Source organism: Argentina silus (assembly GCF_951799395.1).
Source record: "Argentina silus genome assembly, chromosome: 2".
In the NCBI taxonomy this organism is placed as follows: domain Eukaryota; kingdom Metazoa; phylum Chordata; class Actinopteri; order Argentiniformes; family Argentinidae; genus Argentina; species Argentina silus.
The window spans coordinates 15,989,281-16,003,904 of record NC_139656.1 but is presented as its reverse complement, the minus strand read 5'-3'; the positions used below and the strand labels follow the sequence as shown (position 1 = coordinate 16,003,904).

Genomic DNA, 14,624 nt, shown 5'->3' with positions numbered 1-14,624 from the left:
ACTGCCAAGGCATGAAAAAACAGAATGAAACATCTGCCAAGAAACTAATGAGCAGGATGGGGGAGCAGCGTCTCAAACAGAAATAAATGCCTACTTTAATTGGCATCATTCCAAATATGAAAAATACCTCTAAGAAGTTTGTTCCACCCTCCCAACTATAATGAAAAAATAAAAAAGTAAATAATCAAGGTTTTCATACATTAGACTGGGGGATAAATATGCAAGCTTAATTCAAAGGATGGTGGCATAAAATCAAAGCATGGAAAATCTGCCAGACCCCATGTGACTAGAAGCACAGGGTGACTTGAAGTTGTGTGCAGGTGTTATGGCAGTTGGCAGTTAATAGGATAGTGTTGAATGTTGCATCTGTGAGTTGTTTTTGTCTGCATCTGGCAGATGACGATTGAAGTGAAAGAGTGGAGAACAACAATGTAGGGGCCTCAGCAGAGATGGGGCATCCAACACTAACTAAAATGCTAATTCCTATACAAGGCCTAATTCAAATTCTCAATCACTTTGGAGAAGCTACAGTATTTTACAATGATGTTTTCATGCATAAAATGTGTAAAGAGTAGACTGTAGTCTATAGAGCAAATAGGCCCGCTGTATATTTGGATTTTTCAGATCTTATATTCAAAAGCATAGGCCCACATTGTATGACATTTGTTTGAAACAAATATGGAGGCAAATATCGCTTGCGTGAAACAGATAAGAGACCCTCCCACTCATTCTCTCACCTTCTCAGGTAATCGTCATCTGGGCTTTCGTCCGGCATTTCTTGGTTTAAGGCCTCTTGGGGTGGCACATTCCCCTCTTGACTAGTGGCAGACTGTCTGTAAACTCGCTCCCAATGGCCTGTCTCCTGATTGTACACCAACCCCACAGTCTGTTCCCTCTGTTGGCTGGTGGTGTCCCCGTCAGGCTCCTCAGCGCTAGGCCCAGTCTGTCTCCTCTCAGAGGGCTGGCGCTCCTGCAGCACACTCTGCCTCAGAGTGTGAAAGGCAGAGCTGGGAGGCTGCCAGGAAGTTCCCTCCTCCTCTGGTGATGGGGTCTGGCCAGAACGCTCCCAGCGCTGAGTACCCTGGTTGAAGGTGAACAGGTTGTGGCAAACCCTGCAGCGGTTCAGATGGCCGTGGGACGGACCACCGGAACCACCATCACTACTGTGGGGGGTTTGATAGTGAGAGGAGGAGCCCCCCCGTTCAGGTTCCATGTTATTATTGAGTATCTCTTGAGTCTGTTGCTCTGGGCTGCTCTCTCCACCACCAACCCCCCCAGAATGCTCTGTGTCCCGCATGCGGTCGTACTCCAGGAAGTAGCGGTTCAGGTTGCATTGCAGCACGTTGCGGATGGCAGTGGGGCTGGGGCTGCCACGACCCCCCTCTCCATGGAGATGGTGTCCACTGCTGGGGCCCTCTCCAGAGATGTTGCCACTGCTGTGGGCGCCACCCATTGCTGAAGGGAAACTCCCCACATCTGAAGCAGAGGTGTAGACAGGCGACTGAGAGGAGGCCTCCTGCTGACTCAGTACTGACAGCAGGCTAACAGAGGATGTGCTAAAACTGGGTGGGGTGGCTCCTTCTACCCCACGCTCAGGCCGCATGTTCAGCATACTGCCCATCCAGTCTGCTCCCACCAGCCGCCCAGAGCGCTCTCCCCGGCTTTGGTGCTGGTGGCCCAGATGAGGGCTGGCCCCGAGGCCCGGGATGCTGCGCTGGCCTGGGCTTGAGGACATACTACGAAGGGAGTGTCCTCCTGCACTGCTATACACACTGCTGAAGGCAGAGGGTCGGTGTGAGGACCGAGGCTCAGAGGGGAGGCGGGGCTCAGTGCGAGCAGAGGAGAAGGTGGAGGCATGGGACTGGGCCTCTAAGCTCTCAGGGTCAGAAGGATCATCAGCTGTCGGAGACGGGGCTCGGGTGGCAGAGCAACGACTGCAGAAGCAAACCATGCCGAGGTGCTGCACACAGCCCTGGTAGGAGGGGCGGGGCCGATCCCTCATGGCAGTATAATGTCCTGAGGGAAGACCAGAGTCAGCAATTTCTGCTGTGGGTGCAGGTGACTGCTCCTCTGCCTGTGAGCCTGAGTTCCTCGATGACAGGATGTGCAGGAAGTTGTGGAGAATGGGGGTGCGGCGCACCGGCTGGGACTGAAGAAAGGATCTCTGGCGGAAATGGGGCATCTCCACACTATCCATGGGGACTTCAGAGTCATCGTCACTCTGCTGAGAGGCACACAGTACAAGCACAACAACAATCAGAGAGCATGTAGGATGTAACTGACCTTGAATAATGTAAAGTAATACATGACTCACCTGTTGGTTAGAGGGATTCACAACAGCAGTCAACAGATAATGACCCAATGGGTCAAACCTCACCAGCCTGTAACAAACAATCACAAAGTGTTATTACTCCTATTCACATTCTAATACAATATGGCATTGTCTGCCTCAGATTCAAAACTTGGATAATGCTGAATTCAATATCAAGTTGCTTACTGTACCTCTGTGTTGTAACCATATCACTTTGGGAACATTCATGTATTAACAAACTAATTTAGTTATTGTTTTGTAATTGCATAGTAAAAGAGTTGATCGGTTTTGTTATTTCAGTGTTATTGTTATTAGTTTGGTGGATATGAACAGTGGAATAATTGCACAAAACAGGTATGAGATCAACTTAAGTGTAACCAATCAATCTACTACTATGAGATCACTGGTGAGCCAAGGAAGGCTGAACTGCTTGTCAAACCTGACTCTCTCTGTCTCGCTGGCAGTCTTGACCATGACAAATGGCTCCCGCCTACTCCAGTCCCAGAAGTGGATCTCGTTGTTGGTTGCGATGAGGAGTAGCTGGACGGTAGGGTGAAAGGCCAGAGAGGCGATGGCCACATTGCTCTCAGTGAACCAGCTCTCACTGCCACCCTGAGAGTCACGGTGTGCATAAGGAAAACATTTGCGTCTTTGGAAAACTAGTCACACATTTCATCACAATATTGAAATACAAGAAAAAGCATTTGGTCCAGTGGATGTGCTGCTATTTTGTCATGTTTATTTTACATGTGGGTAATGGTTGATGGCGATAAGGTATTTTAACTTTAGTATGTGAAAGAAAATAATAGGGTAGTTATAAAGTTCTGCAATATGATTTATGAATGTCTTTACATAAACCCAAAGTAAACATCATATCCACAAGAGTCTGCAGGGAGATAAGATATGGGTAGGAAATAGAGACAAACTTAAAACAGTACTCTATACCCAGCCAGCACACACATATTGTACAGTCTCTGGAGTTCCTTTGCAAAAGATGACAACCACTCACATGCAGGTCCCAGATGCGGACCTCTCCATCCAGGCAACCTGAAGCCACCAAGCCAGGGATGGTGGGGTGAAAGGTCAAACACCAAGGGGTGCGGCGGTGGCCCACCAGAGAGTGAATACACTTGCCTGTCTTCAATTCTGTGATGTATATGTTGTGGTTGACATGTGTGGATGCCATAAGGGTCCTACAGAAGAAAAAACATATATTACTGTGTACATACCGTACACTTCTAAAGTGGTTTCCATCAGCTGAAAAATATGGCAGCTTTTTTATAGGATGTCACTCTGACCTGTCGGGGCTGAAAGCCAACAGGAAAGTAGAGCGAGGGCTGTCTGGCAACTCCACTTTCTGAGGAAAAGCAAAGCAAGTACATAATAAAAACATTGCCTGATCATCTTAATTATACCTTTAGCATCGCTGTTTATTCCCCTATTGCCAAACAAGACAAAACAGATAAGCTTAAAAAGCATTTCCACTTTTGAAACAAGCTTTTTAAGATTTCAAAATACACGAAGGGTTCATATTGCTGTATGATGCAATGAGATACAGTATGATTAAACTCGTCTCTTCAAGGATGCTCCTTACCTGGCTCTGCCATTTCATCCGCCTGGTTCTCTCCTCTACTAGCTGCTGCAGGAGACGCTGCGAACCCAGGCCACGGGCCCCTTGCTCACGGCCAGACAGGATCCGCACAGAATTCTTTTGATAGGTAGTCTTCATCTCACAGGGCAGGGCTGTCCTCCCTCTCCTTCACACTGATGTCTGTTGATCCTCGTCAGGGCAACTAAGAAAAGACCATGGAGAAGACAGTCCTGTGGCCAGCTTGGAGGCTAGAGGGAGCAAGACAAGTTCAACCATACAACTATCACAAATGAAAGTTGTCATAAGTATGCCAGTAACATCTAGCTGTCATGTATGAGGTAGCAAGGTGAGGTGTTACTATCCTATAATGTTAATTACTACACAGCGGGGCAACTTAATAAAGTCGTACCTATGTGCGTGTATATTAAATATATACGAAGAATACAAGACTTAACTAAGAACAGGTTCCGTAGGACCACATATATAAACATGAATTACTGTCTTGGCTAACTGGTTTGCTGACACAACAATCAAGCTAACTGATGCCCTAGGCTAGCTAGCTTGCGTAACAGACCTGTCTAGCTATACTTGCACTAGTGAGATATTTATTTCTGTTTCACACTTCCACCCGCGAATAACCAGGTTAGCTTAGCAAGCGAGTTGTCTTGCATCAAAACAGCTTGCATCTTATTTGGCAAGCTAGCTTGCTAACAATAACAGCTAGCTAACGTTCCCCTGGCCCTGCCCCCCTGGCCTTGTTCCTACCGTTCCCTTCTGCGATCCTGATTGAAGGTCCGGTGGATATAAATCTTTATGATGGGAAGACAGATCTCCTTATATGCCTCCAATGATTATTTGTTATTTCCTTTGATGATTTACTCTTCTAACCGACTGTTCTGCACTGTTGGTTGGTAACTGTGGTAGTTAGCTTAGACAATTGTTTTCAAAAACATTTAATAGCTGGCTAGCTCAAGACTAAGTGCTCACACAGACATTACAAGTGGAGCACAGGAACACAGTCGAAAGCCGAAATGATTCAAGTCCAGAATGAGAACTTTCAACAACAGTGAATGTGATTACGCTTCAAAGTTGGCCAATTTACCCTGAAAACATGACATGTGTGGTGTGTGTGTGCGTGTGTTTAGGGGTTAGTGGGGGGAACTGTTTGTGTTCCAAAGTGAAACTATTTTTAACATGTAAAACTTAAATTGTTTTATGAGCAGATGTTTTTGGTTGACACTACAGTGGTGGAACGTTCCCAAATAAATTATTTTATTCCAGGCTTCACAAATATATGTTTACACTACAGTGGTGGAACGTTCCCAAATAAATTATTTTATTCCAGGGTTCACAAATATAAGCCCAGCACTGACAAAAACAAATCAGCCATCGTGCACCTCCTCCACTGGCTACTTCCTTCTGAGTCTGCAGTCTGACCAATGGTCTGCGAGAGTGATATTCGAAGCCTGTCACATATTAAGCGGCCTTTGTCAGCACTAAACAGTGGCTCTGTTCCAAAATGCGTCCTTGCACTCTATTTAGAACGTATACCAAGTACAGTATACGCTCTAGATAGAGTGCAAGAACGCATTTTGGAACACAGCCAGTACCTTGGGCTATACAGGATGAAGACAACTTCTTCATGTGACTTCCGGATGAACAAAACGGTGAGCCAACTATTGATGTGATTGGTCGTGAGCCCACGTGCAAAGCGTTACGTACACTTCTTTCACCCGCACCTTATCATCGTCGTCTTTGTGCTAGCTAGCAAAACAATACGAACTCAAACTGTCCATGTTGTTGTACTCAGCTGTCAGGAGTCAAGTGCCCAACTAGTCGTTGACGATGGGCTCGACTGGACTGCTACTGTTTACATTGGCTGTTGTGTTAGGCAAAGGTGTTGGAGACAGAAGACTGACATTTGTGACAGTGGTGAGTAGGTAGCTAGCATGTAGCGTGTGAGCTAGCTGGCCAAGTTGGTGGTGTTGGGAAGTCAAGTCAACATGTCAGAATATGGAGCCTTGTCTTCGGCTGCCCACTGAGTTTTTTTTTAAATTTATTTTTTACCACAAATCGTTAGTCTAGTCCTGCGAGAGGATCCTATCCTGTGATTTTTGTAAACCCAGCTCGCAGTAAGTCGACAAGGATCATAGCTACTAGCTAGGTAGCATATCAAGCTGTCAGTCTACTACTTCAGTGTTCCTCTCTCAGTAACTAGATACATGGCATTCGGGCAGTTTCGTGTAAAAGGACCCATGAGAATCAAAATATGGAATTCATCAGAGCATATAAAATTGGGTGCCAAATGAAAGCTAAGTCTATGTTTTTGGGAAATTAAATCAAAAATAAATTTCTCAAACATCTTCTATCATACGAATAGGGGTAAGCAAAGGATTTCACTTCTGATCAAACATATGGAAAAGCGTCTAAGAAATAGACTAGAAAAAAGTATTTAAAGGTGTTTAGAAAAACATCAAACCTAATTAAAGTTCAAGTATAGACCCCGGTCAACTAATATCAACACTTCGTTTTGAGGAAATGGTTTGTCTTCTGTAAGTTTAATAAGAATCATTGCTCAGTCTCCAGGTCAACCCACACATTTCTCTCTCTCATGTGGAGCAAGGATAATGAAAGTTAAGAAAAGTAAGAAGTATAGGTCGACCTACCGAATATTTAGTGTTTTTACTGATATCGATTTAGTTTAAGAATTAATAAGTGATTAAAACTGGTCATTCTGTTAGCTAATCGGTAACAAAATGATAACATCGGTAATCGAATTACTGAATTTGAATTTGCTACATTCACTTATTGTACAGGTTTTACAGAACCTAAAATGGTTCTTCAGCTGTCCTTGTAGAAGATCCCTTTTGGAACCCTTTTAAATTCCATGTCAAACCCTTTTCACAGGGATGGGACCCAAAAGGGTTCCAAAAGGTTTCTTCCACAGGGACAGACGAAAAACAGTGGGAAATCATACAGTAGTAGTTACAAACCACTGCGTCAACATCGTCATCTCATGCTCCGCAAAATGGAGACTTCATTGTTGAATACAGTGGGGAAAGCAAATCACACAAGTATGTAGCAAGTACCTGCCATTGAGAATGATGACAAACATATTGCACACTTCTACAAAATGGACAGCAAGGAATTTGTCCTGTGGTGTCTCATGATGTGGTGTCCCCAAGACAGATTCTTAGGAGCCGTCCTATGCAGACAATCAATAGCGTTCATTTTGCAGCTATCTCTGAGGCAAACTAGGAGCAGATTGGGTGTCTGTGTGTCTGCACATGACAAGCCAACTTGTATTGGATTTTTTCAAAATTCGTTTTGATACCAAAAGTGTAGGCTATTTACTTTTTGGTATAATGAAGAAAAAGACACTAAAAACCACAAATGTCATTGATTTAAATCACATTCATTTAAGAGTTATGTTTCTTTGTGTTGTGTGAGTTATCAAGTTCCCTTTTTAATGTTATATATTGATAAAATCATATTATTACCTTAATGAGTGTCTATTTCTCTCATATTTCTATAATTGTTTCTCTATTTTTGTGACATCATCATGTACAAAATTATATTCAAATCCATAAATCATGCATTTCTGTGGGGGAACCATTTAGTCATTATGTTACCGTCATTCTGTTGGTGAATGTAAATCCTCTTCACTTATTGTAGCTCAACAACCAAAAGGGATTTTTTCAAACTCAAGGCATCAGATGATAGCTAACACCCCACTTGTCATGCAGACATATTTAAATCTTAATTTGGGGTAGATATTTAAGAGTTTGGGGGGAACCTGGTTACATAAAAAAAAAACAGGGAGATTTTATGGTCATTATGTAACCAAACTTTCAATCTGCACAGTTCTTAAAGTAAATGTGTTTTTATATATATATATTTTCAGTTGGGATTGTTAGAAGTAGGCATTGTGCATTGAGTTGTATCGTTTGTTAAACTTTGCTATCAAAAGTTTTTGTTTGGCATACTTTTCAAAGTAAAAAGCAAGTCCCAGCATAATTCTGTTACCGTGGAATTGCCCATACCTAGATAGAAATTAATCGCTAGTTTTAAAGGATGAACAGGATTAAGAAGTCAGTTAGCTAGCTAAGGTTAAACAGAGTTGCTGCATGCATGTTAAATAAGATCAAAATTAAATTAGAGCTTGATTTTTTGGGTTGTCTGCTGTTGTCTGAACAACCTGAACTGATTGAGTACCATGTCACTTGTCTGGTGCTTTGAGTCATAAAAACACACACTTCGATTAAAGATTGTTTCTTTTGATGTACATTTTTTTCCACACAGCTCTATCGCCATGGGGACCGATCGCCAGTAAAAGCCTACCCAACAGATCTCTACCAGGAGAGCGCTTGGCCTCAGGGCTTTGGACAGCTGTCCCAGGTAAATACCAATGCAATAGAAATCAACATTTTAATCTTGCATAGAAATATATTCTACTTTATGTTGTCGGCCATTTGCCTACCTGTTTTCACCACTTCTCTATACTCAGTAACAATACTTCATTTTCATACTAAACCTTCTGATTATATCTTATGAGTTCTGTGTGTGCACCACTATTGTCATAAGGAGGATGATGGGTGGTTTGTGTTTTTCTAATATCATCCAATTATATGATCTCCAGGAGGGAATGAAGCAGCACTTCGACCTAGGACGGGCGCTGCGGATGCGCTATCTGGGTTTCCTCAATGATACATATGACCGTCATGAGGTTAGTCTCCTTGTCACTACTCATTTAATGTAGAGGAAATTATGATACTACTATCCTACCTACCTATTTCAAATTGAAAAGGCTATGACAATATTCTGTCTTCTTTGAATGCCCATGCGAAACACAACAATGACTCCAGTCAGTGTGTTAAGGTGCTGAGGCATGAAGAAAAGCCATTGAAAACACAAATGGTAGATTCTCATCCCCCTTTGTCTAGATTTCTGTGAGGAGCACAGACTACGACCGCACCTTGATGAGTGCAGAGGCCAACTTGGCTGGATTGTACCCTCCTAATGGGTCGCAGGTCTTCAGATCAGATCTGCTGTGGCAGCCCATCCCTGTCCATACTGTGCCCCAGGCTGAGGAAAGGGTGAGCAGGGTGCTAGGGAAGAGTGTCTATGGGACTTCAAGATGTTTTGGGTGATGTCCAAAGATGCATGGAATATCTTCGGTTTCGAAGAACTCACCATGCCATGTGTTAATTGCATAACCCCCTGCCTCAGTCCACACATTTTCACACCTGAATTCTGTACCTATTCTAGCTTTTGTCGTTTCCGATCTCTGATTGCCCTCGCTATAAAGTCCTCATGAATGAAACCCAACACTCTGAAGAATTCCTCAACATGACCTTCATATACAAAGTAAGTGGTACTGGATTCACTGGAGTTTGATAATGACTGGCAAATGAATCTGGAGTCTTCTTTTTATGAAATTCCGGTTTTATTCACGACCTAAAGTGGTTTGAGAGCCCTCACGTTCTGTCTTCACATTCTGTTTGCACCTAAGTTTGAGGGGTTTTTGGGTGCCTCTGGTCTAGATTATCATTGAATCATAATGTTTTACTTGCAGGATTTTCTAGAGATGATAAGAAACAAAACTGGTCTGACGAACGCCACCATCGAGACTGTATGGAGTGTCCATGACACCCTATTCTGTGAGGTAAGCAGCTTGCAAATCCACAAAGATGGAATTTACATCAGATGTCATGCCTCTAGTTAAACTCGCTGTGCTTACTGTCAATGCAGCATTAATTTAGATGCATAACAGGACAGGGCCTATCTATCACACCATGAATCACTTGGATAGAGTGAGTGTTAGTCTTTGAGCTAGGATCTGAATTACTCCTACAGACCCATGTGTAGCTAGTAAGGAACCACAGTGAGTTGTGAAAGCAGAACCGTTAACTAGAACTGTCTGGCTACAGCTACTACTGTGTCTTGTGACTGTGGAGAGGTGAAGAAACTTGTTTCACCACCCCCAACGGCCTCTTATCCCCTCGTCTGGCTGATTGCACGTCAGCAAAAATAAACCTACCATGGCGAAAGATATTTGGGAGGGTCATGGGAATGTCACAAAGGCAATAATATGGCTACAGGTCATCTAGGGTTACATGGGGGGGGGGAAAAGTATTGACAATCAAGATCAAAACACAACCAACCTTCAATGCACCCTACCATTATTGTATTGGTTTTACATTGTATGGTGCCTGAACTGTTGCATAAAATAAAAAACACTATAAATACTAACAAATTGTCTTCCCGTACTCTAGTGCTGTGACTGCTTTTGTTTTTGGTCATAAAGTTTTACTTGCGATGACTGACGTATACAGTAGTTGATTCACTTACTTTGGACAAATGCACTTATTGTAAGTCACTCTGGATAACAGCGTCTGCTAAATGATTAAAATGTAAGATTAAACATCACTTCACTTTATGTTTCCATTATAAATCCATAGTTTAGAAAGTGTTTGTTTTTCCTGGCATTTTGTTGTGTACCGTTTCACCTTGATGTTATCATACTGTATCAAGGCATTTCATTTTCTGTTTGCGTGTGTCTCCATCTGTCTCATTTCAGGCAAAGCACAACTTGACTGCGCCCCCCTGGGTAACCCCTGATGTCCTGGATAATCTGAGGAAGCTCAAGGACTTTGGCTTTAAGATCATGTTTGGAGTCCACAAGCAACAGGAGAAAAGCCGTCTCCAGGGAGGTGAGGCCACATGTCAGGGCAGGACAGTCAACCTGTCTGTTACTGTAACCCTAATATACTTTCACTCTCTTATGTGCTCCTTTATGGCTGCATTTCTTTACGGCCTTAGCAAGAGCGACAACAGATTTGCGTAGGAGTTCACTGAAATTGTTGACGATCTTACTTATACAAAAACGACTAGCCCTTTGCACATTATCAAGAATCACTCATTTGGTTGCTGAACTGATACTGAATACTGACCTGCTATTATAGTCAGCCAATATTTGATGTTGTGTTTATAACACTGAGTGAATGAGACAAACAGTAGTTTCCTCAATTGTCTTGTCAACTGCCCATAATGTCCTCTTCACTTCTCCACCAAATAGGCATTCTCTTGGGTCAAATCGTGAAAAATATCTCAGAGTTTGCAGTTCCTGACTCCAAACACCGCATGAAGATGATGATGTTCTCTGCGGTAAGACTATATCTTGCACATTTTCTCATGTAATGGGGATGCCTTTTGGTTATTTGGTGCAAACTGTGTCTCATGTATTGTATGTTACTTTACAGCATGACACCACCATTGTGGCTTTGCAGTCGAGCATGAATGTCTTCAATGGAAAGCAGCCACCCTATGCTTCTTGCCACATATTTGAACTCTACCAGGAAGACAATGGGTAGGCTGCACTTGATGGCATAACTCCCTTTCTGATAGCTGATCCAAACTTGCAATGCAATAGTATAAGTCATGTTAATCCTTGGAGACAGTTCAAATAAGCAATACTCAATCAAGTTGAAACCATATGTCAGTCTGTGTTTTTGGAAAAATGCTTCTCCTCCTTCAATTTCACATCTCTTCTTCCTCCCATTAGATCCATGTCGGTGGCCATGTTCTACCGTAATGACAGCTCTAGAGATCCCTACCTTGTGGCTCTGCCTGGCTGTGACCTCTACTGTCCGCTAGAGGACTTTGTGCGCCTCACCAAACCATATATCCCTGAGGATTGGGAGAAGGAGTGCAAAGTAGAGACTCCTGCAAAAGATCAAGGTATGATGGATACTAATATACAGTAGAGAGCCGAAGTCTCCACCCCTTGGTACCACGCTCAAGACCCAGAACGAAGAATTTATCAAGCAGTTCTGCCAAAGAGGCTTGAAAAATGTATGAATTATATAAAATATATTACATTTAAAGATTTGACTGTGTGTTGTCTCTGGTGCATTGCTTACTTGTATAACAAGCTATCATACAAGCACCTTTAGTAAACCTTCAAGCCATAGTTAAGCCATTGGGTTTATTCAACCCATTATTGGGTTGACCCTTTGGTGTGGCTCCTTTAGGCCATAGAACATTGAGTTATGTTCTGATTGTTTGTTTTACATATTCTCATCTCCCTCTCTCTCTGGACCATTCTCTTAGATGTGATCATTGGACTGGCGGTTTGTGGCTGTTTGCTGTTTCTCCTCATCGTCGTCCTCCTCGCTGTGCTCTGTCGGCAACGGGATACCTCCAGTGGCTATAATCAGGTGGTCAACGAGGGTGAGGAGTACTCCTGACAAATGACCAAGCTCCTTGGTAGGCAGGATCCTTGGGATAGTGAAGAAGACCTCTGAATGCCCCCCAGCCCGCCCTCTGTTAGGGACTCAGGGAATGGGAACACTCACTGACTGCTTTTAGTGCAAGTTTTTATTTGTCTATTTTCTTTTAAATATTTTTTTGGGACCTTAATATTTGCTACTACAAATGCACAGAGATTCCTGGAGAGGACAATGGTGGTTACCCTCATTTCAATCCTAGTCATGGTGAGTGTTGTTAAGCGTATGAACGAATGCAGATGCAGAACTCCATTACCTAGGAATCTGGAAACCTTGTTGGACTCTTTTGGCAGTAGAGCCACACTCTTTTTAAAGGGAGAGGGGAACGAAGAACATTTTGTGTGTTGATAATGAGCAAATATCATTTAGATTTTATTGAGGTTGCTCATGGGTCCAAGTCACCTAGTGACCACTGGCTGGCTCACACTCTGATGTGAGCTAGCGATGCCATTTTCCCCTCTGGGAATGACAGTTATTTTTCTGCACTTGAGGATTGTCTGTGCGCCTTTCTGTCAAGGACTGACCTCAGCAATGAATGCTCTTTATTTCCCTGATGGTAGTGATTTCCAGGGTACTTTTCTCAGAGAAATTAACAAGCCTGTCATGCTTTGTGCCTCTGGGTTTTAGCTTTCATTTTAGGCAGAGTAATGCAGTTGTTTGCTGGAAGTATGTTACTGCCTAACAGTGTGACTGCTGTGTTCAAGCTCATCTCCCTTTCCCACTATCTGCCCCTGTTTGCCCCTTTTAAGACTTTGCTTCTAGGGTTAACACATCACGGTCTGAGCGATTCTGTTTTAAGATTCCTTAAATATAATTGTAATTACAATTGAATATGTTATACTTTTCTAATGATAGGATAAAATTACTCAAGTGCTCACAACCTAAAAAGAGGGAACTCTGCTGCGTTCCCAATTAAACAATGCAAATTGTTCAGTTGTTGCAAGCAGATTGATAGTGATGACAGAACATTCATGTGTAAATTACATGTGTTAATTCTATTGTGTATTCATGGGCAATGGGTAATTATAATTGTGGCTTTGTTTAAGCATGCATCTTATTCAAGCTATCCATGTAGCATTGGCCCCATCACTGTTTCTCACATAGTTTTGACAGATATACAGTACAGTTGTCATGTCTCCTGTTCTTAACCATGTTATCACATTGCCACAGTCAGTAGCTAGACTATACAGTTAATTTATGATTTTGTTTGGCATAGAGATGAGCCTTATTTTGAAATGTTGTATTTACATAGGCTGTCGTGAAACAGGTACCACAATAATTTTTCGACAATTGAGATTACTCCTGATAATGTTTGCAAAGCTGTTATGAATTATGTCCTGATATGCTGGAAATTTGTTATAAGCCTTCTAAGCACTGGAAGTCTGCAACGCTTTAATTTTAACCAGAGTGTTTGCACTTGTCGTAAAACAGTTTGTTTTACGACATTGTATTTAAATGTCTTAAATTATCAATGATAATTCCTTGTTACTGCACCTTTTTTCATCCTCAAAATTATTGAGTAGGGCCTACTTGTTCTAAGAGGAAGGGAATGTACACACAATGCAATAAGAAAACAGTCAGTTTCACATTCTCACTGCTCAGGACATGTCCCAGTCATGATCCAAATCAAAAAATAAATGATTTAACTTAAAAATGGCTTGTCACTATTATTTTTCTCAAAATAAAAATGGTATTGTGTTTTCTGACAACACTTATTATCATTTATCAGAGGGTTTTCAGGAATGCCAACATATTACACCATGTACAGAGCTTATTCTACCATTCACTAGCCTCTCTGTGCTTTAGCCTCTCTGTGCCAACTGCTCTGACTATTATTGTCATGCCAATAGGCAGAGGAGTTGCCTAAAGCACAAACAAAACTGGGACCAGGCTAACCATACACTACAAAATAGCCAACATGACCCTGGGAAACCACTTAGTCAGTTTTAGGCCTCCACTGTGATTTAGGGAATGTGCTCTCAGGGCCTAACCTTGGTGCTTGTACCAAAGCCAGTAGACTAGCTCGCTCTTAGAAAATAACCCCACAGTTTTATATAGAGTACTCGGACAGTGCTTTGATTTTCAAGTCAGCCCCTCTCCATTTAGTGCTCTTGTGGTTTCCTCATATTATAAACAGTATGCTATACAGTAATTTGTTCACAACCATTGAGTAATGTTGAATTACTATAGTCAATAAAGTTTTTATTCTTCAAAAATCTGTATGCCATCAATTTCAAAGTACTAGCTTTTTTAAGACTAATCCTCGTCTTGAAATCTCTCAGGCAGGCCACATTCCTGAGATGAGGGACTTGTGAGAGTTACAGCTAAAAATAATATGCTATGTACTATCTGACCAGAGGGTAGAGCTTGTATGTACTGAGAATGGTTGTATAAGTATGGAATCAACCACGTTGGGCTGTGCTGTCTATGAAAA

At 42.4% G+C, this 14,624-nt stretch overlaps 2 protein-coding genes across 6 annotated transcripts in view; one reads left to right on the top strand and one right to left on the bottom strand.

Moving 5' to 3' along the window:
* LOC310801031 (muscarinic acetylcholine receptor M4-like) overlaps nt 1-4,989 on the bottom strand; it is a gene marked incomplete at both ends in the record, with an annotated part of 96,216 nt that extends 91,227 nt beyond the window's left edge. For 3 of the 5 annotated variants that reach the window (XM_083664971.1, XM_083664972.1, XM_083664974.1), the window contains 7 exons: nt 738-2,224; nt 2,315-2,381; nt 2,751-2,923; nt 3,321-3,504; nt 3,610-3,668; nt 3,906-4,150; nt 4,668-4,989. In XM_083664971.1, the coding sequence (XP_083521097.1) occupies nt 738-2,224; nt 2,315-2,381; nt 2,751-2,923; nt 3,321-3,504; nt 3,610-3,668; nt 3,906-4,040 (2,105 nt within the window). The remainder of the gene's footprint in view (nt 1-737; nt 2,225-2,314; nt 2,382-2,750; nt 2,924-3,320; nt 3,505-3,609; nt 3,669-3,905; nt 4,151-4,667) is intronic. The other 2 variants (XM_083664973.1, XM_083664976.1) reach the window with 1 other exon arrangement.
* acp2 (acid phosphatase 2, lysosomal) lies at nt 4,081-13,863 on the top strand. The gene is made up of 12 exons (XM_083664977.1): nt 4,081-4,248; nt 5,713-5,834; nt 8,205-8,300; nt 8,542-8,628; nt 8,846-8,998; nt 9,171-9,269; nt 9,478-9,567; nt 10,483-10,615; nt 10,981-11,069; nt 11,165-11,271; nt 11,467-11,642; nt 12,015-13,863. The coding sequence occupies exons 2-12, from the start codon at nt 5,748-5,750 to the stop codon at nt 12,149-12,151; spliced, it is 1,254 nt and encodes a 417-aa protein (XP_083521103.1). The 5' UTR covers nt 4,081-4,248; nt 5,713-5,747; the 3' UTR covers nt 12,152-13,863.
* Nucleotides 13,864-14,624: the final 761 nt, after the last annotated feature.